The 27266-nt window shown below is 42.8% G+C and overlaps 2 protein-coding genes across 2 annotated transcripts; both read left to right on the top strand.

Moving 5' to 3' along the window:
- The first annotated feature begins 201 nt into the window (after positions 1-201).
- Positions 202-8914, top strand: LOC308121142 (multiple inositol polyphosphate phosphatase 1-like). Its single transcript, XM_080482238.1, has 5 exons — positions 202-842; positions 2112-2306; positions 4597-4694; positions 6005-6135; positions 7828-8914. The coding sequence occupies exons 1-5, from the start codon at positions 263-265 to the stop codon at positions 8210-8212; spliced, it is 1389 nt and encodes a 462-aa protein (XP_080338364.1). The 5' UTR covers positions 202-262; the 3' UTR covers positions 8213-8914.
- A 4794-nt stretch (positions 8915-13708) lies between these two features.
- On the top strand, positions 13709-26426 carry LOC308121091 (bifunctional 3'-phosphoadenosine 5'-phosphosulfate synthase 2-like). Its single transcript, XM_080482159.1, has 12 exons — positions 13709-13981; positions 17161-17275; positions 17505-17740; positions 17921-18059; positions 18233-18351; positions 20709-20822; positions 21222-21333; positions 22265-22470; positions 22660-22795; positions 24247-24515; positions 24607-24836; positions 25119-26426. The coding sequence occupies exons 1-12, from the start codon at positions 13955-13957 to the stop codon at positions 25258-25260; spliced, it is 1845 nt and encodes a 614-aa protein (XP_080338285.1). The 5' UTR covers positions 13709-13954; the 3' UTR covers positions 25261-26426.
- The last annotated feature ends 840 nt before the right edge of the window (positions 26427-27266 follow it).

Below are 27266 nucleotides of genomic sequence, written 5' to 3'. Positions count from 1 at the left end.
CAAACAGTAGTTTGAAATACCTAGTATGAGCGTGAGTTGGTGAAAACATGCAGAAGCAAGGGGTAAATAAAGAGGCCTCTGGTGTGGTCAGCTGGTCTGTTCTGATGGAACGGTTCCTCACAAATGGATGCGAGGCATCGACATAAAGTGCACTTCCGGGTAATGCGCTGTCGCGTGCTCGTGATTGGTTAAACCGTCTGACGTAGGATGGCGTCACACGTTCCGGCTCTGCTGCACTCGGACGGCTGTACACACAGAGATCATGCGGATCACTTTATGGAAATTCGTATTCATTGCTCCTACTGCCTTCACCTGCTTGTTCGGCTGTATTAACAAGTATGACCCGCATGAGGATATACCGGCGATCGCCGGATATTTCAGCACGAAGGGGAGGTATGAGGAAGTGAACCCGTATCTCCGGGAGGACATACTGGCGGTGAACACATCTGTCCTCCAGCCTCCGTCCGCACAATGTCGCCAGATCCATCTGACCGCCATCATCAGACACGGCACGCGGTACCCGACCACCAAAAACGTGAAGAAGATGCGGAGGCTCCACGACGTCGTGCGACTGAACGCCTCGGCTGGGGAGAGCTGGCTGCGGGAGATCCAGACCCGGTGGAGGATGTGGTACACGGAGGACATGGACGGCCGGCTGGTTCAGAAGGGAGTGGACGACCACAGACATCTGGCTGTCCGCCTGGCAAAGCTCTTCCCCGGGCTGCTCTCCGAGCAGAAGCTCCGAGGGGGACTCGTCAGGTTCATAACCAGCTCGAAGCACAGATGTGTCAACAGCACGCTGTCCTTCAAAGCAGGACTGACCGAGCTGTGGGGCATTAAAGGTGAGATCTGCAGGGGCAATAAGCACCTCCAGGGGGCATCACTATTAACACAACATATATGAGGAGGGATCTGAGTCTGCTCAATCTGGAAATACAAATGTTTCAAAGTCCGGCAGGGTCATATAGTCACATAAACTCAAATATTTGAATAAGAATGAACAACAATGTGTATGAGCACACCTCAAATTAGTGTGTTGTCCCAGTCGTTGAAACCAGATAGTAATAACTAGTTACCTGCTTTAAAACCATCTTGAATGAATGGATAGTTTTTTTTGGTTAGTTACAGTGCAAAACTTAGATTTTTTTACTTACTGTGTCTGCAGCCGAAATGAGTATAAGCTGAAGCCCAGGCTTATTTTAGCCCATCACTTAAAAATCCATAAAGTTACCCGGGACATCAGTAATGCAAGAGAGAAAAAACTAATAAAACAAAAAAACCTAACAGAAGTAATAGAAAAGCAGAGAAAAACTGAAACGTACTTATTTAGTCACTGAAAGTAAACAAAGGATGGCACTTGAGAAAGTATCTCTTCGTTTAATTTCCTTCCCGTCAGACTGCTCTTCTTGTTTTGGCTTCTTCATCCCATCGATCCATTCAATGTGTTGAGGTGAAGTTGCTCGTGGCCATCGCACTGGTTTTGAAATGCAGCTGCCAAAGACACAAGTTCCAATTTGAAAATGAACTGAACAATCTGAGAGAAATGAATAGGTAAAGAAACTTAAATTCGAGTGAACTTACTTCCATCTATCTCATTTTACAATATGTACGTGGGTGTGTTTTTGTCAATAGCTCACAGTGAATAATTACAACTTAGAATGTTTTGTTTTTATTGTTGACAGTACGAATGGGTTAAAATCTCCTCCAGTCAAGTAAAATTAACGAAAAATGACAAACACATCAAACATCTAACTCTTTTCATGTGTTTTACAGAGGAAAAACTTATATGTGTATGTTGATTATGTGCTTTTATTGCCATAGTCAGTGTTTGTTATATTTTGTATATGTATGCAATGTATTTTCCATGCAGATCTCACACAAGGTATTTATAGATCATGGAACTGTTCACAGCATATTATGATGATAAGCCATATTAAACCTACGCTATTAAAGCTATTTTTGTTTAATATTTGCTTCTATTTATAGTGCGTGAGGTCACTCCCATGACACCATTTAGTGTAAATCCAGTCCTGCTTTGGGTTTATTATTTTCACATTTAGTTTTACCTGATATTAACTTCTTTTTTTTTTCTTCTTTTTTTTTTGGCGCAGATAAGGAGTTTGGCCATGCAGTCAACGACGCTCTCATGAGGTTTTTCGACCAGTGCACCAGGTTCTTGGATGAAGTTGACAACAACCCGGCAGCAATGAGCGAGCTGGACAAGTTCAAGGAGGGGCCGGAGATGACGAGGGTCCAGCAGAAGATCGCCGATCGCCTTGGAGTCCAGTACAGCCTCATCACAGATGGTGAGAAAGATGTGGACAGTTATTCGAAGCATTTCAGAAAACAAGATTAAGCATGACACATATGGTCAGGTTAAGTTTAATAAATAGAAAAGTCATGGATGACGGCCCACAAAAAAAAATAGGAGAAAGGACACTTGTAACTTGACACTTGTAACTACAACTGTTTGATGTGAATGTAGGCATAGATCTTGCTGTGTTATAACATATGATACTAGTGTTTATAGATATATAATGTCTAAATAATATAGACAATCACTGTTCTATGAGAGAAATCGGAGAAGGGGGATTTTTTTCAGCTCGCCGCCGGAGGGAGGGGGAGGTCAAAGCACAGCTCGCCTCCCCCATCTGTGTCTGCGTGGGAGGGGGGGTATGGCACCAACAGAGGCGGTGAAGCCGTACTGTTTGCTTCCCTCTGCAGCGTCAGTCCGGCATCTGATGTCGTGAGACGACCTTGGATAGTTCTGAACAGAGACAAGTTCCCAGTGGGGCGGGTGTGAGGAGATATCAGGGAGGGGATAGAGCTTCCGTTTCAACAATCACATCCAGGAGAAGTAGAAAAACAATCCGGCCCTCACGTCTGGATGTCTGAGGGAATCCGAATCTAGATAAGATTTGCTTTCAGTCGGGACGACTTCAGCTTTCTCTCGTCCTTGAGTGTCTCTGGTCTTCATGCTGCTCCTAATCAGTGGCCATATTTTAGCGTTCCAGAGCTGTGGATTTCTCCAAGTTGGTTTCCATTCCGCGTAAACGTTCAAGAGTCGTGTCTTGCATACTTTGAGTTTGTTTATCACATGAGTCTGAGCGTTCAAAGTCCTGCACAGTCCGTAGTCGATTGGTCGAGAATGTGGTCGATTGCATTGAGAGACCAGCTGATCAATTCCATGGTTCCTTTTCGGTTCGGATAGGAGTATAAAGAGAGGCTCATGTCAGGAGAGCAGGAATAAATTAAATCCGATGGATTTTTATCCCTTTTCTAAAAGTTCACTGGTCTCGAATAGCCACAGATGTGCTTGAATCTTTTAAGGTATATATTATTTAATTGAAAACTTAATTCTCTGTCAATTGTGATATACTACATCATAATCTAATCTAACCTGTTGGGCACTAACTCATAAAAGAAAAATCATCACACTTGCACTTGCAAATTATTCACTGAAAATTGCACAAATTATCGATATTCAACCAATAATTATCCTGGCATGACATCATCATTGCCTGTAAATGACAAGGGCTTTGCCTGTACATGTGCGCAGTATGTCGAGGCAAGACTTTGTATGAAATCCTCAGTAGGTGGAGCTGTTTTCTAAAAGAAAAGAGGCTGCTGCCTTCTCAAGTCCATCGACTTCCTGTTGCTTTGAGTTTGTGTCTCAGGACTCAAGCTTCACTCCAAAGTAAAACAATATGTACTGATACTGCGAGTCATTCGCTCGTGATTTCAAGCGTTTTACGTTCCACTACATTTATGTCACGGCTGAAGTTGCTCTTCACATTACATATGAATTCAAATCCGCTAAAACCAGCGTGTGTCTAAGGTCAAACCGTCTGCTGACAGTTATTCTGGGCTTGTGTCCAACGAGTGTTTAACTTTCGTTCATGATTGATAACCCGTAACTGTGTTGTTGTAGTAATTGTTACATTCTTGTTCAACGTCCAAGTGGCACAAAAGCAGCAACAGCAAAGTCGAAAGAGTGAAAGGATCCACTCGGTAGAAAATGATCCCAATTTTTTTTTTTTTTAAATGATTGTATAACAAACATATGGTGTCCTCAATTCTACAGTTTCAAGTCTAAGATATTATAATCCCCATTGTTACTTTAATTACATTTTGCTGGTGATGATTCTGCGCACTTGGATCTCAAAAATGTCTCTGTCATTGAAAAGGTTTCGTAAATGATCGTTGCACTTGTGACATATAAACAACAACAAAAAAGGTTTCCAGGCATTTTTACGTTTGAATTGTGGTCATTGCAGGACTCCAGTTAAAATGTAGGAATATCAACGGCTCTCGCGAAATTCTGGCGTATTTTAGATTTTATTCTCTGATAAAACGTTTGAAAATGAAACAATAAAAGCTTGAAATGTTTTAGTTCATGTGTGATAGCATTAAAACACATGACTGCTTTGACTGTTTGATTAAAATTCCGAAACATTCTTCAAATTAGTTCAACTTGGCCCCTGTAACATTTGTGTACTTTCATTTGAATATACGAGTACTTTTAGATCAAAAGCAAACTTTCTGTTCTCTTGTGGACGAGCTGCCTGTTTGTTAACCTGAACTTTTCTCCTGCAGATATGGCAGAAGCTGCATTTTACCTGTGCGCGTACGAGTTTGCCATCAAGTCGGTGAATTCCCCGTGGTGTCGGCTCTTTGATGAGGTCGACGCTCAGGTACCGCACTCTCTTATGTTTGACCCCCCCCCCCCCCCATTATTCTGCTGGATTATATACAAATCCAGCAGCAGAGAGTCATTCTCGACATTTTTCAACATTTGACTTATTCCCCTTCGTGTGTGAATGTTGGGATTAAAGATATCAGCAACGTCATTGTCGTGATTCAGTGATTAACAGTAATCTATATCCAAGTGATACTCTCATAAAGAGTTATGTAATATTGCCCTGTTTACCCGAGGAGACTCACTACTCATGATGACACTGCGGATCTCTGTTATCGTGGAGTTCATATGGTGTTACCTCACCCACTGGACTCGTCTACAGCGCGTATCCAGTCAACTGAAACGGTTTCAATAATTGAAAAAAAAACAAAAACATTAAGGACACTTTGAACTGAAAGTGTGTTATAGGTTTGTGGAAGTTAAAGATTCGTTTTCCGCGTGTCACCTTTCAAGTCATTCAACATTCAACAATTTGTGTCTTGAAAATCACGTCAAAAATGGAAGAGCCGCCCCCCCGGGGCTGTTTGAGATACAGATGCGTTTCTCGTAGTTATCCTGTGACAAACTGCTCTCCTCTCGTACAACAAAAGGCTTGTATGTGTCTTTTGTGAGACGCTGACCTAGCACTTTCGTAACCTGAACTCTTACCGTGCACTCTGAATCTGAACAATAGTGATCAGATCAAACCTGATACTGACCCGGCCAGCATTTGTACCAAACCTCCGGGAGGAAAAATAAAAACACTAACCTGAGGCGACATACACACACACACACGCACCAGCATCAACATGCACGTTTGTGTGGGCCGGTGACACTCTGGACCATCACAGAGCAAACAGTGGCACACACAGATTCACACCCAGGGACGACTTGGACTCGCCTGTAAATCTGGATCTTTGGCCATTGCAGATGTCGGAGATTTATATTCTTCATTCGTATTCTTGTTGAGTTTAATAATTATAGATGATTGAATGATCACCTGCGTCGCAATAAAATGTTATCCTGCCACAACTGGGCATATTTACACCAAAACAATGTATCACAGAATCATCAAACCTTAGGATGATGTTTTCATATACAATTATGTACATAATGTTGCCGTCGACTCTCATTTACTGTGAGATTCCACCAGATCTTTTGTTTAGCATGAAATATATTAAAATGTTCCCTTTTTTATTTTTTTTTTTTGGAACATTTCTTATTCTTGCTTATGGCTTCCATCTATGTTTCCATCTTACACATCCTAACTATTCTATACGTCACGTCATGATCCTTTCATGTGATCTGTGCTGTCTGGTCCGACAGGTTATGGAGTATGCAAATGATCTGAAGCAGTTTTGGAAGCGAGGGTACGGTTATGACATCAACAGCAAGTCGAGCTGCGTTCTTTTCCACGATGTCTTCAGCCGCCTGGAGAAAGCGGCCAACGAGAACAAGTGAGTCACACCGAGGTCGATGCTTTAGTCATTGAACCAGCGCAGGAAAAAAATTAAGTGTGACGCATACACACACGCACACACACACACACACACACACACACACACACACACACACACACACACACACACACACACACACACACACACACACACACACACACACACACACACACACACACACACACACACACACACACTACTCTCACCAAGGGCCAAGAGTTTTTCAGTCACTGTCAGTTCATGATGTGCTGCTCAGCGTAGAGCGGTATGTGGGACCTGTTGTATGTGAACAATGAAAACGCTGAGTAATCAGTATGCGTAATTATCTCAGATCAGTGGCGGCAACCATTGACAGTTACGACTCGTCGCTCCCCTTTTTTTTCCCCCCCACTGACAGTATTTACATTAGCAGCAGCAGGACAGCATGAAGGTAATCACAGTGCTTAGGAGAGATGATATGTATGCAAAAGACTGTCATGGAAACACCCCCGGGAAAGGCAGCTGAGCATTGTTGTGTTCCGCAGATTTGACTGATGAACGTCATGAACAGGAATTGTATAGATGTGTTGTCTGGCGTCAACACTGAAGGTTTCAAATGTTTCTACAAGTTTAGTTCCGCTATTATTTTTAATGTATCCGTAAATGGCTCACTCTGCTGAAGTAATGATAAATGGGTTAAAGAAAAACACTGATTCAACTTCTTTACTTAAGTAATAGTAAGAAAGTATTGTATCTGTAAAGTATTCCAGTACAAAAGTTAAAAAGAAAACATGCTTTATCTTCACTGAGACACTATGGTTTTCTGAGACTTGAGTGTGTACACACAATATCACCATTGATTGCCAGAATGGATAACGCAGCTTATTCATTGGCAATAAAAACAGATCATGATTCACTTTGTATTATAATTTTGAATAAGAATCTAATAATTCTAATTCTCTAAATCTAATTTAATCTCATGCAATTACCTTATTTGACTTTGTGCAAAACATTAAGAATTCCATTTTGGAAGGGCACGTATCCGCTGTTGGAATTCAGCTTTTTTGATGTAACTCAGTCTTAAAAGCACAAAGTGCAACTCTCAACTGCTTCTTTAACTTTGCCTCACATTCTGCGGGTGAAGCACATCGCCTCAAACTAACTGGTAGTTTGATAATAATTACCTTAACTTCAATTGTTGGGTTAGAATAATAATACTGTGTTCCTTCACAACGATGATCGTACAGCATAATAAGAAGTGACTTTTCGCATGTCTTTTGTGCTATTGCAGTAATTGCGTAATAATTTACAGCACCAACGGCGGCAGTTATTTTATGGTAGCGCTCTCGTCGATCCACTGGACACTGCTGATTTCGATCATATTCCCTCTCTCCGGCCGAATTTCAATGTACGATAGCAAGATTGCTTTGTTGGCATAAATGCTGCTGTGAGATAAAGTGGAAGGAGATTGCAGGTCTCAGTTCACTTCTCAATCCACCAGGAAGTGGTTGGATTAAACCCCGAAAGTTTACACAGACCGAGCGCAGTGCATGAGCTTTTTGTCGCTTCATAGAACCAACATGGACACAATGGATTATTATTATTATATTATTAATGTTTTATCTAAGCTTTCTTGTGAAGCTTCATTTCCGTTCTGTCAATGTTTGTCGTACATGTCTTCATTGCCGTGTCCTGCTTTTTCCGCACCAGGTCAGGCCAGCAGGTGGCCGAAGCTGCGACGGTCCAGATCGGCCACGCCGAGACGCTCCTGCCGCTGATTACCCTGCTCGGCTTCTTCAAGGACACCGACACGCTAATGTCCAGCAACTACGCCACGCAAGCACAGCGCTCCTTCCGGACCAGCCGCATGTTGCCCTACGCCGCTAACTTGCTGTTCGTGCTGTACGACTGCGGGGCGGGAGACCTCCGGCTGCAGCCGCTGCTCAATGAGAAGCCCGTGACATTCCCCGGCCTGACCGATGCGCAGGCCTCCATGCCACGCTACCAAGACGTCAGGGAGCACTACAGGGATCTGCTCCAGGGCTGCGACTTTGAGGCTGAATGCCAGCTGTTTAAGCATCCTGTTGAGCTCTGATGGAAATGTCCGCATTTGATCGTCTTTCCCAAGCTTTACTGGTGTGAGCAGGGTTTTGTCTCATCCGCATTTTTGTACGCCTCACCCGTGTGAACTCTGCGCACGTCACTGTTTGAATTTCTGCTTGAAAAGACCAAACAAGAGAGCTTTCCTACTAATTTTATGTGATGCTTTAAAATGAAAAGGGATCCAAGCTGGGGTGAAAGTCCTTTTCAGGTTTTATGACTATTACAGCTATATTGCCCAGATTTGTCAGGACAACGTTGAACTGCGTTGAACACTTTTCAAAGCATTGAATAAAGAATCTATTTTTGCAGTGCACGCATCTGATGTTCCTTGCTTTTTTCAGCAGCAGTCTGGTGACTTTTATGTGTGTACATCGGTGGCACTGTCAGGAAGGCGCTCAAGGCCGTCGTTTACATTTTCTACCACAATATCATAAAAAGAGCTTACGTATAAAGATCAATTAAATGGATTGAAAGAGAAACTATTTAAGTTGGGGTTTTTTTTTAATCTTGGCAATTTTCTATTAGAAGAGAGAGACAAGTTTGCTGTCAGATTTTGTGATGGAGCTACTAATGTACGCTTTGTTGAATTACCATGTTTGATTATGGCCAGATTGTGGCATTTGTGGTTTTTATTTCCATTTTACACACTTCCTCAACTCTTCTTAAAGAAGTGTACTGCTGTAACTCGTGTCCTAAGTTGGTTTCTCACTGGATTTTGTTCATTTGCTGTTTGGCGCCATGTTTCACTCGATAAGAGGACTGAGGGACAAGCTGGTAACCACTGATAAACTAACCATCACCGTGGATTATTTATTGGCAGAAGAGCAAACGCTGTTAAGATCAAACTGACTGGTGGTACTGACAAACTTACTCTCCAAGTGCAAGAAACCAAAACAACCAAAATCGCGTTGGATTGACTTAGTTGATTAAAAAATATAATGCAGATGTGTTGTTGGAGCTGCAAACCACTGGTGAAACTACAGCGAAGCAGGCGACGATGCCCTCAATACAAGTCCAGGTTGGGTTTAGGGGTTCTTCTATGTGGAGTTTGTTTTTTTCTCCAGGTCCTTGACTTGCTTGTAGGTGTGAATATGAGTAATTGTCTCTCTCTGACCAGGCTAAGCAGCATAGAAGATGGATGGAATCACCGATTAAAGGAAACAATTGATTTATAATTATATTTGTTCACTGCAAGTGCAAAAAATAGTGACTGATCATTGTTAAATTAGCTTTTGGTTGTTGTTTTTTTCCTTTTTGCAAAATATGCCTAAGAAACTATGCTCTCAAAAATCTAACTATATTGGTAGTAAACCAACTTCACATTTATGGTGCTTAGTCTCAAAACCCATTCAATGGTTACCCTACTCATATTCACACATGCAATCAAATGCAGTGACACTTACCGTAGGTGCAGTGTCCCAAACATTTTGGCACATGGTTAGGGCAAGATGGAATCAAACTCCACAAATGAATCTAGCCATTGTTAAGTAGAACCCTTCAGAGTGACGAACGCTACTACTTCTAGCAGCAATGAACTAGCAGCTCTTACAACATTTGCATAATTATAAATAAGGTTTCAGTGAGCTGGTTATGTCGTACATGTTTGGTGCCACTACTGATCGCTCTCCTGCTTCTGGGACCAACGGCAAGCATGAGCATTAACAAAATTGTGTCACTATTACTACTCCACTAAACTTCTGTTCATTTGGAAGAATGTCTCATTCATCCTCAACTAGGGCAATGTTCTGACAGCAATATGAAAGATGTCCACCTATCGTAAGCCTGTGTCTCATGTGGCCGTGGTGTTACAGTTTCTCGTCATCATTAGATTCTGTCTAGCTGCTGGGTTCTGTATGACTGCCAATAATGTATCCTCCTTGTTGGAGTGCATACAGCAGAGTGATAGAAATGAACCACACGTTATTCAATACTGGTTAAGTCAAACATACCAGAACAATATTTGTTCAAAAATCATTAAGGGACACCAATCCAGGCCACGTCTCTCTTTCCCACGTTGCAGTGTTTCATAATCGGAGCCAGAGGAAGCGAGTAGATTTTAAATGAAAGAGGTCCTAAGATGGGACCTTGAGGAACTCCGCGTGTGATTTTCATATGCTCAGATTTATATTTACCTATTGACACAGATTAGATCATATTTTGAAAGTAAGCCATAAACCAATTTAATGCAGTGCCAGAGATTCCCAACTATTATTCACGTCTGTCAAGCAATATGCTGTGGTCAACTGCGTTGAGCGCAGCACTGATCCAGTAACACTATAACTGGAACTTTAAATGTGTCGCTGCTCATGAAGATGTCATTCAGTGCATTAATAAGGGCACTTTCGGTGCTGTATTTTGACCTAAAAGGATTAAGTTGTATTAAAATGACCTTTTCAATAATCTTACTTAAGAAAGGCAGGTTTGATATGGGCCTGTAATTGTTAAATACGAATGCATCCAGATTTTTTTTATTTTTCAAAGCATTTTGATGACTGGTGTCTTTAGAGCTTTCGGAACATACAGTATAACTAGACCTATACAGTTAAGAAATAAATGTTTTGAAAAGTTGTGTCAAGGCTGCAAGTTGTGGGCTTTAAGGTGCCGAATAGTGTCAAACAGAGCTGCATAGTCTAAGAAATGGAAATGTGCCAGAGCAAACCATTGCATGCTGCCACAGGGACAGATGCAGAGGGATTGGTCATTCGGTCCACAGCATGAAACAAAGTATGTGCATTATTGCTGTTTTTGGTGAAAATCTCACAGAAAAAAGACTGGCCCTTCATGGTTCATGTTTTATATTGAAAAGTTTCTTTTTAAACATATATCATAATGAACGTAAAGCATTCTGCACTGTTCTTTTTTTTTTTTTTTTTTTTTTAAGCTCTCATCAGTATATAATTCCTCGATGGGGTTTTCCTCCTTCCACAGATGGCTTTGGCCCTGAATGGGACAATCGCATTAATGATGTTTAGACCTTCAGAGCTGACAGGAGTTGAAGGCAGAACTGGCTCTATGAATTTGTGTCTGGGTAAAGAATGTACATGTGTTTTCACGATTGTGACATTGTCTTATCATCTCTGGTTCATTCCGCTGCAATCAGCTGAGATGGAGAGTTTGAGTGAAACAAAGTAATGATCACGTTTGTAGCCCGAGGGCAACGGCGTGCTGTGAGGATACAAAAACAAAACACCGAGGTTTTTCTTATTGAAATGACGAAACACGAATATTGCAAACATCTTTTTTTCGAAAAAAAAGAAAAGCTAAAGAAAAGGTTGTGGCAGCCATTCTCCACGCTTGCTCCACTTTTACACCGACTTTTTGCAATGTGTGACTTGAATGTGTGAAACTTCATCACTTATTGTCTTGTCTTCTAATTGTCATTGCAATCCCTCCTGTACAACAACCAGGCAGTCACAACAGCCGCCATGTCGTCGGGGCGGAACAGAAGCCGTTGGTGCCACTTCTTTCATCTCATTTTCTGGCGGTACAGTGCAATGAGGGAATTCAGCAAATCCAACCCCGAGCAGTCTGGATATACGCATATTTGGATGAACCCCATCAGGTATGAAGCCGTCCTTGCAGTTCCAAAAGATGTTGGAAAGTGGTCCATAAGCTTGGTCCGACAGCAGAAGCAAGCTAAAGTCAGCCACGTGTTCAGGACGAAAAGACGAGAGGGAGATATAATATTTTTTCTCAAGGTTCAGGGATGGGTCATTTGACTTCAAATGAACTGATGTAACTTCAGTAGAACTGAATCATTGTAACTTAGAAATATTGTCAGAGCTCAGCTATTGTGTCAGAGAAATACTACATCGTTACAAATGTACAGCTGACTTTATGAAGGTTTCAAATGTAAGGCATGGCTCACTTTTACACTAAAAGTAGCAGAAGATTCTGATTCCTTTCACTGGAGATCACACGGTTATTTTGTCACTGTTGTTAAGAGGAATATAACAACACTGAGACCCGAGCCGACAGAACCAGGACGCAGCAGGGAAACACCTACCTAAGCGAAACTCTGAGTGAGTGTGACTTTGTGAGCACACGCATGCGTGAGTGCTGCAGAACGTGAGAACAGGCACGGTTTTACAAAATAGGAACTTGAAGAAAAACACTGTAGCTGAGAAGATTTCAGAAGTTTTATCTCTTTTGCTAAAAAAAAAAAAAAAAAAAAAAAAGCACAGTTGATTAACACATGTTTGAATGCAACAAATATCAATGAAAAAGCATCTCGTGGTATTTAAATATTTGTTCATGTGTATAGGTGCAAGATTGTGCTTTAAAATGACTGAAATATTCAAATATTCTGAGAAAACACATTTTGATAAACGCTTTGGAATGGGTTAAAGAATAAAGTCAGTATTTAATTAAGTGGTCATTCTCTGGGATAATGACAGGGTCATATCATGGTTTTTGAGTTGGGGTAGTGTCTCCAACTGCAGCTCCATGCAGTCAAATTCAGAAAATTGCACGTACGTAAATCAGCGTTTATTATTTTCTATATTTTGTTTGCGTTTTTGCATTAAGTTGCATATAAAGACGGAGACGGAGTCGGAGCGTTTTCCAAAAGTTCCACCGAGGGAGCTGTTTTCAAAAAGTTATGTTTTCGGTGGCTCTGAGCACCGTTGTCATGTGAACGCGAAACGCAAAGGAGGTTTTCGGTTTTCATTTGAAAATGTTGCCTCAAAGAAGATACCATAAGATATGAACATCCTTTGTTGGGTGTGTCAAAAGATTAGTATTGACTGAGGTGTGACTTCTTAAAGTCATTCTTCCTCGTCTCTAAATCCCTGCGAGAATGCATAAATAATGTGTGTTTTATTTAGATTTTTCTTTATATAAATCTACACATTTTATTCTGCGTGCCACTTTCCGGCATGATTTGTTATGTTTGTATTTGACTGAAAAGTCATTAAAAGTTTTAGTTTTTTTAAAAAAGCTGATAAAAAAGGGTAAAATTGCAAAATATATATATATAATTAAGACAAAACAAGCAAAATAGTCAAATATATACAAATGAAAAATGTTTAAAAAGAAAACTGTAGTTACAAAATGTCACTAAAGCAATTTTAAAGGTTTTCTACGTTTTGCAGCTCGAGGTAAAGTTGGATTTGGTGGGAAGTGGCAAAAGAGCTTTTAAAGATTGAGTAAGGGTGTCGTTTTAAATCTTTTAATCCATCCTCTTCCAGGTAAATGATTTCATGAAACCAGTTTCAGTTCGCGTGAGAGAACTTGTCTACACGGTGCCGAATAATGCAAACTGCACTGGGTGCAGTTGGGGGGGGGTCAGCTGGAGGTGCGTTCACTGGCAGAGCTGGAAACAGCTGCAAAACAACGTGCAGTATAAATATACATGGAAAATGTGAAAAAAAAGTCGATTTTGATCTGCTGTAACCAGTTCGAGAAGAGAAGTGTGCGGGCAACCTCGTCCTGCCAGTTTCCCGAGCTCCTCCCTTCACTTCATACTGGTAAATTATGCAGATCATTTGGACGTCGGAGGAGGAGAAAGGAGGGAGGAGGGAGGAGGAGGCAGGGCCAGCGGAATGCTACGTGTCTTGAGTCTCCTTTTAAAACTCCCAGCCGTCCGTCCTTCCCCCGATTACCATAGCCCGAAGTTAGGGAGTTACGGTCCGAGCGAGCAGCGGACTCCCGGAGACCTCCAGGCCCCTCAGCGAGCGTCAAGCCTTCCCGAAGCCGGTGTTCGAGTGCTGTTCCGCGGCGTGACGAGAGCGAAATGTCCGGGGTGAAGAAGCTTCGTACGGTGAGGGGGGGTGGTGGTGGTGGTGAGGGGGGGACACGGGGATAACGGGTGTTGGTGGGAGAGAGAGAGAGAAGGAGAGAGGAGGGGGGGGCAAGTGAAATTCAAGATGTCATCAGATTAGCCCCTGAAGGTTTTACTGAAAAGTCAAGCCAAGTGTGTGAGATGATCAACTCCTCAAGCGTGACCGTGAATGTAGGAAAACAGGAGAACATACAGCTTTGTATTCAGTTTAGAAAAACAACAACAACAAAAAAGTCTCCCAAACATGGGAAAGAAATCTCGATCTGTCCTGGATTGTCCTGCACTGCCAGGTGTGGTGGTGGTCCACGGGGGGGGGGGGGGGGACCTTGGCTCTTGAATGGACCAGTTGTTGCAGGCATGATATCCTCGGTCAATTTGGCCCATTCATGAGCCAGGCTGGTCTTCAGAGGGGCTGAGAAAGGAGCCACTGTGGCAAAGAGGCACACTGATGCTGCAGAGGAATGCAGCTCCACTCTGGAAGCATATGAGGAGGGAGCGAAGAAAACACAGCGTCCCACCAAAATAAACCCTGACATCCCCTGTGTCATCTGTTCAGCAGGAAATCTGGTGTGGCTCACTGGTGACACAGTTGTTTTTTTGTTTTTTTTAAATCACACACAGCTTTGTCAGCAACTGTTTGGGCATGTTTGATGGAGAGTTGTGAAATATTTCCTCCAGTTGTAGTTTGTTGACTTGACAGAACAAACGATGATGGAACATTTACTAAGGTTTTCTTTTGTTGTTGTTGTTGTTTCTGTTTGCTTGTTGCTTTCTGCCTCTATCTCTGTTACTAACCCCTCACCCCAACCGGGACAGCAGAAAGCCGCCGCCGCTGCCGCCGCCTCCGAGTCCGATTCTGCAAAGGTTTCTTCCAGTTAAAAAGGGAATTTCTCCTTTCTATCCTTGCTCATGTGGATTTTTTTTTTCTTTCCTGCTTTGAAATGACTGTGGTGTATTTGACTCCATAGAAATAAAATTGAATTAATGGAGGTGTGCAGCATAGGCGACCCATTGTCACCATCAAATACCGGCGGCCATTTTTTGACTTACTTGACTAACACGACACGACAAAACAACGTTGTGCATCATAGTATAGACACACATTGTAGAACTGGTTTCAACGACTATGAGGAGCTTTGTACATCAAAAGTTCTGACATGTCGGGTTCATGTGCTATTGGAATTTGTGAAATGGTAGATGTCACCTTTAAATGTCGACTGAGAGTGTAGGAGTGCATAATCATTAACATGTTGTCCCACCGGTTTCACCATAAGAAATCATAATTAGTCACTTGTTTGAATCCGTTTTTTGAGTTTTTTTTATTTCCCCAAAGGTACTTGTATTCACATAGAATGGAAAACCTGTTTGATGTATTTGGTCAATTGAGAAATATTTGCGGCGGGTTTTGGTATTTTCGACTATTGATTAGATGAACCGGTATTTAGTGAAGGCATGCACCATGGAATTGTTTCACCAAACCAGTTCATGTACTGGTTGTTTGGACATGGTATGATGCTTCTCGCGCGGTTGGTTTTTTCTGTTGCTATGTGGTGTACATGTGACTTCCCTTGAGACGTTACTCCAGGCCTCTTATCAGCATTGTATCTGTTGTGGGGTTGTTGTTTTTTTAAATATCACACGCTCAACTCCAAGCAAGCGGAAAGGTGTTATGTAATGTCTTTCAAGTCTATGCTGATAAGAGTTTTCAGAATGTTCTTTGAGACAAAAACAATCCCGAACATGTTTCAGATAAAGGGGCAAACTGTTGAAGCGAATGTCGAAATCAAAGAGGGAATCGATAAAACACGATTCGTCATGTGAAAATAAATGTAGATATAAACGCTCAGTGCCGATATTAACGTGGCGGGATCTCATCGACGAACTTGAAATACACGCTGAGCTGGAGGAGAAGTTAACTGACAGGAGTCTGTTGCCAGCGAGAGGCTCTGATGGAACGAGAGGCATCTTAACAAGAATAGGTCCACGCCTTACATTATGCTTGTGTTACACATTGTTCACGCTGTGTCAGCGAAGAGGATGTGGTTTTTTTTTGTTTTTTTTCACGCATCGACTGCCGTCCCGGGGAGGGAAGGTTTGAAGGCTCTGGTGTTGCGGAGCGACTTTCCCGATGGGTGAACAGGTTAGAGGCATAAGGATGTGGGGAAGAGGGGAGATTGGGTGCAGAGGGCGAACGTGTGGGCACGAGCACTGCCACATCATCGCTGGGCTGCAGGCAGCACACTGGCCACATTGTCCAGTCAGTCCTCTCCCTCCCTCCATCACTGCCTTCACCACCCCTCCCCTTCCACAAGTCAATACAGTCCCATTTATCCTCGGCCCGGCTGCTCAGAGTCATTTAAAACGTGATATTTACACGCGGGGCTCCACCAAAGTGAATCTAATCCTGCAAATGGGACTCCGTTGGACACAACACGGTGCTTTATATGATATCCGCTCATTTTAATTGATATTTCGATACGCTTTTTGCAGCTTTTGTTTGAAGTCACGTTAACAAAAGCACCAAAGCTTCAAAAAGAAAATAAATATGTGCGCATATTTCCAATGGGAGGCAGCAGAGATGAATCGACACGGAACATCTGGCTGTAAAACCAGTGATGTAGCATTCATTATTTAAATGCTTGGTGGTTCCACAAAGCTTCAGCAGGCGCAGGAGACTGCCAGGGGGCTTTTCTGTACGCGTGTAGCCGCGTATCAACCAAAGCGTCAAGATGAAGTCTTGTTATCACACTTTGTCCCCCCCCATTTAGCTCACCTCACGTGCCTCCTGTCATTCATGTCGCTCGTCTCTAAATCCTTTGTCATCTTGTCATATTGCTGAGATATGGTGGAGCAAGTTTCCATTCATGAGTTCATTAACCTCGCATTTGCATCTTCCACACATAAAGTTAAGATAGCTGTGCGTGTATTGGTGAAGTACTGACGTGGTGAAAAGGATCATTAACATCTCGATGAACAGGTTTAACATTCCAAATGAAGTCCATGAACAGCCCTGTTGTGCTTAGTTATTTTTGTAATTATATCAGTATCATAACATGCTTTACATGTTTTGAAGTGCTTTAATCATAGTATTGCATTTTGCAACTCTCTGCAAATTTCAAAATGGTTTTTGAATTTTGTTCTTTCCTTTTATTTTTTAGGATGTGAACAGGTCGACCAACGTGGTGTACCAGGATCATCATGTCAGTCGGTCTAAGAGAGGGCAGGTCGTGGGCACCAGGGGGGGCTTCAGGGGCTGTACCATCTGGCTCACTGGTAAGTCCCTTTGCATTTCCCACCTCTCAGACACGACGTCTCCTCCACTTCTGCAACATAGAAAAGCCTAGAATGACATTCAGAGTGTGATCGGGCTACCATCTGAACGTCTGCTCACCAAAACAAGCAGACGGTCCCGTCTAAATCCAAATCCCATAGCCGCGCCTCAAGTGTGCACACACGGTGAACCCAGTGCAAACCCTGCTGTTGACTAAGCTTTTCCGACCAGGATTGTCCGGCGCCGGGAAGACGACCATCGGCTTCGCCCTGGAAGAGTGCCTGGTGTCCCACAGTATTCCCTGCTACTCGCTGGACGGGGACAACATTCGCCACGGCCTGAACAAGAATCTGGGCTTTTCGTCTGCTGACCGTGAGGAGAACATCCGGCGTGTTGCTGAGGTGGCCCGACTGTTTGCAGACGCCGGCCTGGTTTGCGTCACCAGTTTCATCTCTCCTTTTACCAAGGTGAGACGACATTGTCGGGCGCTGTTTATTATTTCGGCTGATTTAAGTTGCAAGTCAGTCATTTTTTTTAAGAGCCAGTCAGTCGTTATTGTGATCTGTGTCTATTGATCTAGTGAATACGACAAGACGTAAGGTAGAAGTATAATAACTTTCTGGTTCTGATTTGTTTTTCGACCATAGGATCGTGACGAGGCGAGGAAGATCCATGTAAACGCTGGCCTCCCGTTTTTTGAAGTCTTTGTGCACGCTCCTCTTGAAGTGTGCGAGAGCAGGGACGTAAAAGGACTTTACAAGAAAGCCCGTGCTGGAGAGATCAAAGGTTTGTGTGACAATGGTCACCAAAACCAACCCCCCCCCCCCCCCCCCCCTTGTGTTTTATGTTTTCCCAACCGTCCCTGTACTTTGATTTATGCTGTATCTCATTCGTCTAAAACATGCTTGTCATTCTGACGTTTAGTTTTTTTATTTTTTTGTTTTTTTTTCCTCTGTCAGGTTTCACCGGGATCGATTCAGATTACGAGCGTCCTGAGGCACCAGACCTCGTTCTGAAAACCGGTGAGCTCTCCGTGAATGAATGTCTCAACCAAGTGATGGATCTGCTCATAGACCAGGTACGCACAACGAACAAGAATCAGAACGTTGTCATCAGGCTCTCGTGCACCACTGTTCAAGTTGTGTGTGTGTGTGTGTGTGTGTGTGTGTGTGTGTGGGTTCTTCTTTGTTTGTTTGTTTTTATTCCTCCTGCACACAAAGCTCTAAATGTTGGTTTTAGAAGCACACAGTTCCTGCTCAGCTGTGTGGCCTCAGCAAAGAGTCTCAGTGTAAGCCATGTAAATATGAAATGCTAATACCAATAGGTTGGTTAGTCCAAAGATTAATAAGAACATTTTTGAATAAACAGCTTCAGAAGCTGAACGAGTTCTGAAGAATCAAGGAGGACCTGTAAACCTCAATGATTCAATGTATAGAACATAAAGGGCGCCTCTTCAAAAACCTGTGAAGGTAATCCCAGAGGATTAAATGTCTAAACATTCATGTGTGGATTGCTTTCTTCAGAAGAAAAAAAAACTACAGCATTTGCGTGCAGTATTACATGTTAGTTAAGTACTGTGCAAAGGTTTTAGGTCGATCTAATGTAATACTTCTTATCCGTCAGTTAACGCTATCGGGAAGGCCCCTGATTGGCTCGAAATGTATTCAGCTGAAGAGGAATATAACCCCCAAATATACAGCCGGGTTTTTATTTTTAAAAAAAACTAACATCGAGTCTGTGCGGTTCCACGAAGAGATGAAGGAGCTGAACCGTCTGAGCTGAGAAGAACTCACGATACTTTGAAGGCCATTTCAACTCTACCTTCATAGTAATCACATGAAACACACCGCCACATAAAGTGACCAGTTTACGTTCACCAATCATTTTGTTCTGAGACACAAAAAAGTCACAGTGCCCGGAGAAACACGCAAACCCCCCACCGAGGATCAAACTACGACCATCTCACCGCGACGCGAGAGTGCGAACCACTACACCACCGTGGAAAACATTCACGGAAAACACACTCGGCACACATTCGTAGCTTGTGCAAAGGTTCAACGAATGGGGTTATTGATACTGTAAATATGTTCAACCATTATAAATCCCCTCAGAGAGAGAAAGTACACGTTAGGGTGTCTCATGTTTCTCACTTACCCAAATCACAAAAGTCAAACTAGAAGAACAGGTGGTGTGACTTTGAGAATGATTGAACTTATATTGCCTTTTCCGATAATAAAATATCAGCAATCACTGGTGCACACGGTCCGCTGGCAAGATATGACGTTTGCTAAAGCCACTGATAAAGTAAATAAGTAAGAGCATAATGTTTTTATAGCTCGAGCACTGAGATGACAGGTGGTTTACCCAGATTGACAGTCAAACCAATGTCAGGAGTGTCGTTTTTTTTTTTCTGTCGACACACAGTCTTTCTTGTACGAACTAGGAGCAGCAAGCCAGGCTCCAAATGTATCTGGATATACTGTTAATGTCCAATGCAGCAATGACAGCCAGGCTGCCAATGTTTGCCTGCAGCTGGGAGATATTCAGTGGGGTTTCTTTTAGGGAATGAACACAGGCACACCTGCAATGTAATAATTACCGTCCCTATTACAGACTCTGAAGTGATACTTTGTCCTTCAGCAAAAGAGAATAAACCTTTCATTGACGGTGTGTGAGAATTACTTCACGATAGACAGAAAGGAGAAATGGCATTGTAGAGAGAGGGATGATTATTTCCCGGGATGTACTGTAGAACGGATATTTATTTCTGTATTGTTTTGTGTAAAACTGAATTTAAAGCGACACAGAAAGTCTATGAGTGTGTCTCTAGAGCAATACGGATAATACTCTTAAAATCAAAATCCAAATGGAATTTTTTTTCCCTTTGGGATTTGTGGTCAAAACATCTTTTAATGTGCTTCACTAAAGTTAGTCAGAAAATCACTGTGTTTTGTGCGTCTCGTGCTGAATGTGTGAGTGACCGATAAAAGCAGTAAGAAATGGACAAATAGCATTGGAAATGTAACACTTGTGCAGAAAGAGAAACTAGAAAAAGAAGGTATAATATTACTTGGCTGTTAAATATTGTTTGTGTTTGACTTTAAAAAAGAAGTAGAAGTGCTATAGAAAGATTTCATGGAGTATATACTGTATATCTCACTGCATGACGTGGAATTGTGTGGATTTTTACTGCAGCAAATCATAATGCTTTCACCCGTTCTCATCTGGTGTACGACTGGGAGACTGTAGCCTGTCTCAGCCAAAAAGCACAGGCAGGGCGTTCACAGTTTTTAACCTCAAGCAAACCAGATCTGCCTTCTTTTTGTTCCACATGCACCGATAATAAAGGCATTCTGTTCTGCCGCCACAAAGTTCGGTTCAAAGTGTGATCGTCTCCCGTCGTAACATCTCTTCTCTCCCCGCGTTCAAACACAGAATATTGTCCCGGGCGAGATCATCGGGGAGGTGAACGAGCTCTTTGTTCCGGAGAACAGGCTGACTCTCGCTGTGACCGATGCAAAGACGCTGCCCACCATCAGCATCACCACGGTAACCGATCGGCCCATTGCGCAAGCTTGCCTTATCACACAGCCTCAGAGCCAGAGGTCGTACAGCCGCTCGCCAGGTCACTCATGTCTTCCACATTACTTATTAGTTACATTTTTTCCGTCGAGGTGGGTGTTTTTTTTTTCCGCTCTGTATTTGACATTTGTTAGTTTTGAAAACGTGTGTGGTGTGTTGGCAAGTATGTTAGCAGCAGCGTCATCGTAAAACTGTAAAAGCAGTGGCACAGTTTATTTTTTGTGTTGACGGGAAAGCACCTCTTCCTCCGCACTGCAATTACATTCTTCTTGCTCGAGATAAAGATTTAAAATGTACACGTTTGAGTCACACTGAACACCATCAAAGTCCTGAAGTGGAAGAATAACTGAAGTGCTCATTTCACAGCTGGACATGCAGTGGGTTCAGGTTTTGTCAGAAGGCTGGGCGAGTCCTCTGAAGGGCTTCATGAGGGAGAGGGAGTTCCTCCAAGTCCTCCACTTTGGAAACCTGCTGGACGGTAAGAGACAGCCACTCTGTCCTCTCATAGCCTGATGGAACAACACCAAAACACTGCCACGCGAGGGGGCAAAGAAAACAAAGGCTGGGTCAACTCATATGACCTTACCATATCTATGTTCACTGATTCACCCGGCGACCTACTCTTTATGAACGTGTCAGCTCCTGGTTAGTTTTCAGCTCACTCAAGCGCAACGATCACATGCATTGGATCACATTCGGCAAAGCTTAAAGCGCCGCTGTGCAAATGAGCAAAGTTTACATGTGTATCTTTCCATCATGTCTGCCTGGTGTTAAGAGTGCCGGTGAAACCACTAAGCAAACTGGGCTCAAGTGCAAACGTTTATATTATTTGTTTTGGCTATTTGAACATTGAACTCACTAAAAAAAAAAAAAAAGTGTGAACAGCCCCAATGACTCCCAGACCGTCGTGCCACACAACCTCAATAAGTCACCGATTTTAAAGCGGGCAATAATTGCTTCTGCACTTTAACTTTGTAGGAATCATTTAGTCACATCTGGTGTGTCGGGTTCAAAGACATCATTTCTATTGAGCAACAACGTCTGAGTGAGGGTTTAATCTTTGGTTGTAGGTTTCTGTTGTATAGGACACAGTTCATGGTCGTTGTTACTGTTATTCTTTTTAACTTACGAAAGTGGAAAATTGAATTTTCCTCATGGCTGCCAACAATCCCATCAATTGAATTGTCTCAGGTTTGCGCATAGGTTAATATTTTATTAGCGCTGTACCTGAGTTTGTTATCCATTACTGAGTCAGGTTGTTTTTTTTTAACTGGCTGTACGTCTCCACAGTGTAAAGCCCTCTGAGAGCCACAGAGCAGAACAGTTTCTCTCTGTTAAGTAGCTCGTAGAGGGGGGGGGGGAGTGCAGAACTGCTGCGGTTCGTTTCACTCCATCCTCTCCTGTCGCAGGCGGAGCCATCAACTTGTCTGTCCCCATCGTCCTGCCGGTCAGCACTGAGGTCAAAGAGTCGCTGGATGGCAGCACGGCGATCGCTCTGGAGTACCAAGGTTCCCGCGTGGCTATTCTCCGGAACCCTGAGTTCTACGGGCACCGCAAGGAGGAACGATGTGCCAGACAGTGGGGCACCACCTGCCCACAGCACCCCTACATTAAGGTGGTTAGACATTGAGCACAAACACTCGTTTTGAATTAAATTTGAATTCATTCCAGTTACTACTACGAACACTGAGGCCCTTTGGTTGTTCCAGAAAGCCAAATATGAAACCCAAGAATGTTGCTTCGGGGAGACAAACATGTTAGGATTTCATTTAGTGAAACACACGTGTCTTGCGTTTAACCTCAGATGGTGATGGAAGGAGGTGACTGGCTGGTAGGTGGCGACCTGGAGGTGCTGGAGCGGATCAGATGGAACGACGGCCTCGACCAATACCGCCTCACTCCGATCGAGCTCAAGCAGAAGTTCAAAGACATGAAAGCAGGTGAGAAGAGTGAAGCCTTCCACCGCCGTGAAGATGGAGATCACAAAGTAACACTTCCAGCCCAAAAATAAAAGTCGACGATAGAATCTTTTCAGCTGGCGAGAGCTCCACTTCCAACATGAAAGCAATACACCCCTTTGTCTTTCAGAAGAACTTGACAAAGGAGCAGATGAAAAAGTAAAAATGGTAAATTCATAGCTGCATGGGTTTTGTGATGTGTTCTGTCGCCCGTGGAGAAACTACAGTTTCGCTTTATGAGCAGCAAAAACTGAAAGGTTGTCACCTCCCTCACTTGTAAATGACGGTCAACGCCACAACACAAAGGCAAAGCATTGTTAATATTTGAGCATTTTCTGTGCTGCAGTTTATCTTCCTGGCGTGAGCATGCTGGCATCAAGAAGGGCTTTGAACGGCATAAACTCACAGTTTGGACATATTCCAAATGTAACAGCCTTTTAGATCTGTTGGATATGTTTGTTTCTTTAAAAGCTAAAAAAAAAAATTAAATGCTAGAACAGTTAGAGAAAAGTGTTTGACAACAGTCACCAGTGTTTTAGGGATCATCCGTCCAAACGAAGTAAGTCGGTTGGACGGATGATCCCTCAATAAGTGTTTGACTTTGTATGCCACAGCGTATGAGAGCTTTACATAGAACAAACAAAAACGATCATGTTTGTCTTGTGCAGGTATGGCTCATTAGCTCCTTTTATACGTAATAAGAATGAGGATTATCTGTATTTATGTAGCAGCCTCCATAAACAAAGTGCGTCACGTGAAGTAATAAAGCGAATGAGATTTATTAACAGGGACTGAGACAGTAAACAGAGGATTGAATGATAAAAAGGAAAAGTAGAAGTTAAGATTAAAAATTCTCGGCTGATTAAACGCAAACATGTTTGAACTGTCTCCTAATTCTGTCTAAAGGAGACGGCGGTTTGTTCAAAGTCACAGGAGCATTAAAGACAAAAGGCCGCTCCGTCATACATATCATTGAGCAGTATCATTTTAAAAACCAATACAAGAATTGATCCTTAAAAAAAAAACCACAGGCAGCCATTGAGGGGACGCTTAAACGGGAGTCGAGTGAGTTCTCATTCCAGATATTGGCAGTTAAACCTATTTGATGTTGCTGAATACATGATAACTACCAGCAGCTTGAAATGATTATTGGTCTCAATGTTTTCACATGGGGTAGGAAAACTAGAGAATATCAACGTGCAAAAACTACAAACCATTTTGGATGCCACGTTTATTGTTTGTCTATTTGAGTTCATGAAAAAGCATGTGCGCATGTTTGTGGCTGAAGTGCACAATATGATTTCCGTTTTGTGTTGTCCAAAATCCTAACGCAACTCATTGAAGTGCTCGCACACAGTATGCTTTTACATTTTCCTTGTTTTAATGAAATTTTATTTTTTTTCTTCCCCTCTCTTCGGTTTCGCCCACCCCAGACGCGATTTTCGCTTTCCAGCTGCGCAACCCGGTCCACAATGGCCACGCCCTGCTCATGCAAGACACCAAGCGGCGTCTGCTGGAGCGGGGGTACAAAAACCCAGTTCTCCTGCTTCACCCGCTCGGCGGCTGGACCAAAGATGACGACGTGCCCCTGGACTGGAGGATGAAGCAGCACGCCGCCGTCTTGGAGGAGGGGGTCCTGGACCCGGCCAACACCATCGTTGCAATCTTCCCGTCACCAATGATGTATGCCGGACCCACAGAGGTGAGGGGGAACCTCCACAGACGATGCTTCAGAGGTTGAGCTTTGGTTAGAGCAGCTTTCTGACTTGAATGTCAAACCGTACATCCCCCAGGTTCAGTGGCACTGTAGAGCCCGAATGATCGCCGGAGCAAACTTTTACATTGTTGGCCGGGACCCTGCAGGCATGCCGCACCCAGAGACAAAGAAAGACTTGTATGAGCCCACTCATGGAGGGAAGGTCCTCACCATGGCCCCCGGCCTCACCTCTGTGGAGATCATCCCCTTCAGGGTTGCAGCCTACAACAAGACAAAGAAAGCCATGGACTTTTACAGCCCGGAGCGGTGAGTAAATATAGGGCTGCAGGTTTTTCAGCACAATCGGGTTATGAGATAATATTTTCTTCTGTTCGTCTGTCTCGTGTGTTTGCTGCAAAGATGTCACGTGAATCTATTAAAGGTTTACTGTAGAAACAGAAGAAAATAGAACAGAAATAGAAATGTGATGAATAATCAATCACAGGCCAGTTATTGTGATTTTAACCTCCGTCTCATTATTCCACCGATATAAAACGTGTGAATATTGACTCTCGTTATCTTCGTGCTCTCTTCCCTTTCATCCCGTAGTCAAGCCGAGTTTGAGTTCATATCAGGAACCAAGATGAGGAACATGGCTCGGAGCGGGGAGAACCCTCCCGATGGCTTCATGGCACCGAAGGCCTGGAAGGTGTTGGTGGAGTACTACTCATCCATTAAGAAGAAGGAGTAATCAGCACTGAGCTCGCGGGCCAATAACATGAAATGAAGAAGTTGTTTGTTGGAGTCGGGAAAAGAGTATGGGGTTTTTTCCTTTTTTGGTTTGTTTTTCGACGGCTGCAAACCATGTGTTTTTCTGGCTGGGGCGGGTGCTTTGTCTTCACCAAATCAAAATGAATTGTCTCTGAAGAAACCCCAGCTATATGAAGACTTGTGGGCTTTAATATGCTATAAACAATCCCCTCTGTTAATTTGCATAGGAACACCAATATGAAAGTTTTCCATTCGATTTTAATGTAATATATATTTTTGACCTGTGGGCATTGCAATAACTTTTCTGTGCAGATGATGTGGAAGCTTGAAAGCGCAGAAACATTTTACTTTATAGAAGGAGGCTACAATGCCACACTCGTGTGTGGTATAAAGAGGAGAAAAGGTATAGAAGAAAAAAAACACCAATACAGTCTCATAAAGTCCTCACTTCTATCCTAATAGGTTTGTTCAGTTGGATGGCAAAAAGGACCTCAACGAGGAGCTCTCGTCTTAATCTGGTAAGGTTTGCAAGTTGTCATGGTTTGGGTTTCTTGTCGGAAGCGTTGCATTTTTACATTCCTATGAAACTATGTGATTTATAAATGTTTATAAGCATATTAACTTAAGATATGTATTTTAATAAATTAATAACTTGAAATTCTTTTTTTATATATCTATTTTATAAGTTTAGGAGCACAAACAGGAAAATCATTTTATGCCATACCCGAAGGATCCAGATTTTTCGTTTTCTAAAAAGTGTATTTTTCACCTTTTTATGTCATTTTAACAAGGATTATTACTGCCTGCCATGTCTTATATGACCTTGAATGAAAGTTACACTGTAGCTTTGTCACTACACACAACTCCTGCCAATTGTAGAGTTTGGTTGCTGAATAAGTAATCTTTTTAATGTGTTTGTGAAATACTATGCAGATTTTTATATCATGTGAAAGTGGCCTTCATCTCTGTTGCCATCAATATGGAAGTGATTGTTGTTTCTTGCTGATATTTGTGCAAAAAAAAAAAAAAAAAAAAGCAAACCATGAGATTTGTGCGACATTAAGAAGTGGTCGCGCATGTTCATTTAATGAATGCAATTGTAGGAAGGCGGGGAAGATGCAGTAATATAATAAATTTGTTACTTTGACCCATGCTCGACTGGCGTGTTCTTTAAACCCGAATAAAATGCGTTCTTCATCTCCGTGCAAGGTGCGCGCTTACCATGGCGAGGTTAAAGTTCAGGCGGCTGCGTGTGGCAAGCCATGGCTGTTAGGACTTGTAGTGCAGTGGCGCCACCTGCCTGCAACGACCGGCATACAAACAAAAAATGAGAGCCCACTGGCAAAGCATTTTAAAGCGCACCGTCACTTAAGGTTGCTCTGAGAGTTGAACTCTCGAGTGCATCATCCGATCCAGGGAAGCTGTCATCCTCCCACTGCACATTGTGTTAAACGAATCGACACATCAGCAGTTTGTCGGTGAACATGTTCGCGAAAATGCAGCAATATGTTGTGCACGCCTGCAGTGCAAAACAATGGGTTCCTCTCAGGGGTTGGCCTTAACTGCTTGATCTTTCCGATCAGATTAGCGAGACCCTGAGACGCTCTCAAATCACACTTAAGAGAAGGTCGAGTGAACTCGGAGGTCTGATTAATTTTGCCAGTCATTAAGCTGTAAGCTGTGAGATGAGCAGTCTTCTACGAGGAGAACCAGTCCCCACTTTAAGAAGCAGATTCCCAATTAGCCTTACGTAGGATCAGATCATTTAATCTGCGATGTTCCAGGTAACCCCATTTAAATCTGCTGAACTGCACCCTCGGTGCTTTATAAAATCTCCAACTACAGTACATCCAACAACACGACCAGGCGGCTGCTGGTGTAAATCTCTCCCGTCCTACAGGCCTACATATTTCTAAAAAAAACAGACAAAATCTGTTTTAGCATCGGACAATGTAACGTTCAAACACCACATTTCCTCTCAGGTGC

The sequence above is a fragment of the Lipophrys pholis genome (genome assembly GCF_963383615.2).
Source record: "Lipophrys pholis genome assembly, chromosome: 15".
In the NCBI taxonomy this organism is placed as follows: Eukaryota; Metazoa; Chordata; class Actinopteri; order Blenniiformes; family Blenniidae; genus Lipophrys; species Lipophrys pholis.
This window is presented reverse-complemented; position numbering and strand designations above follow the sequence as displayed.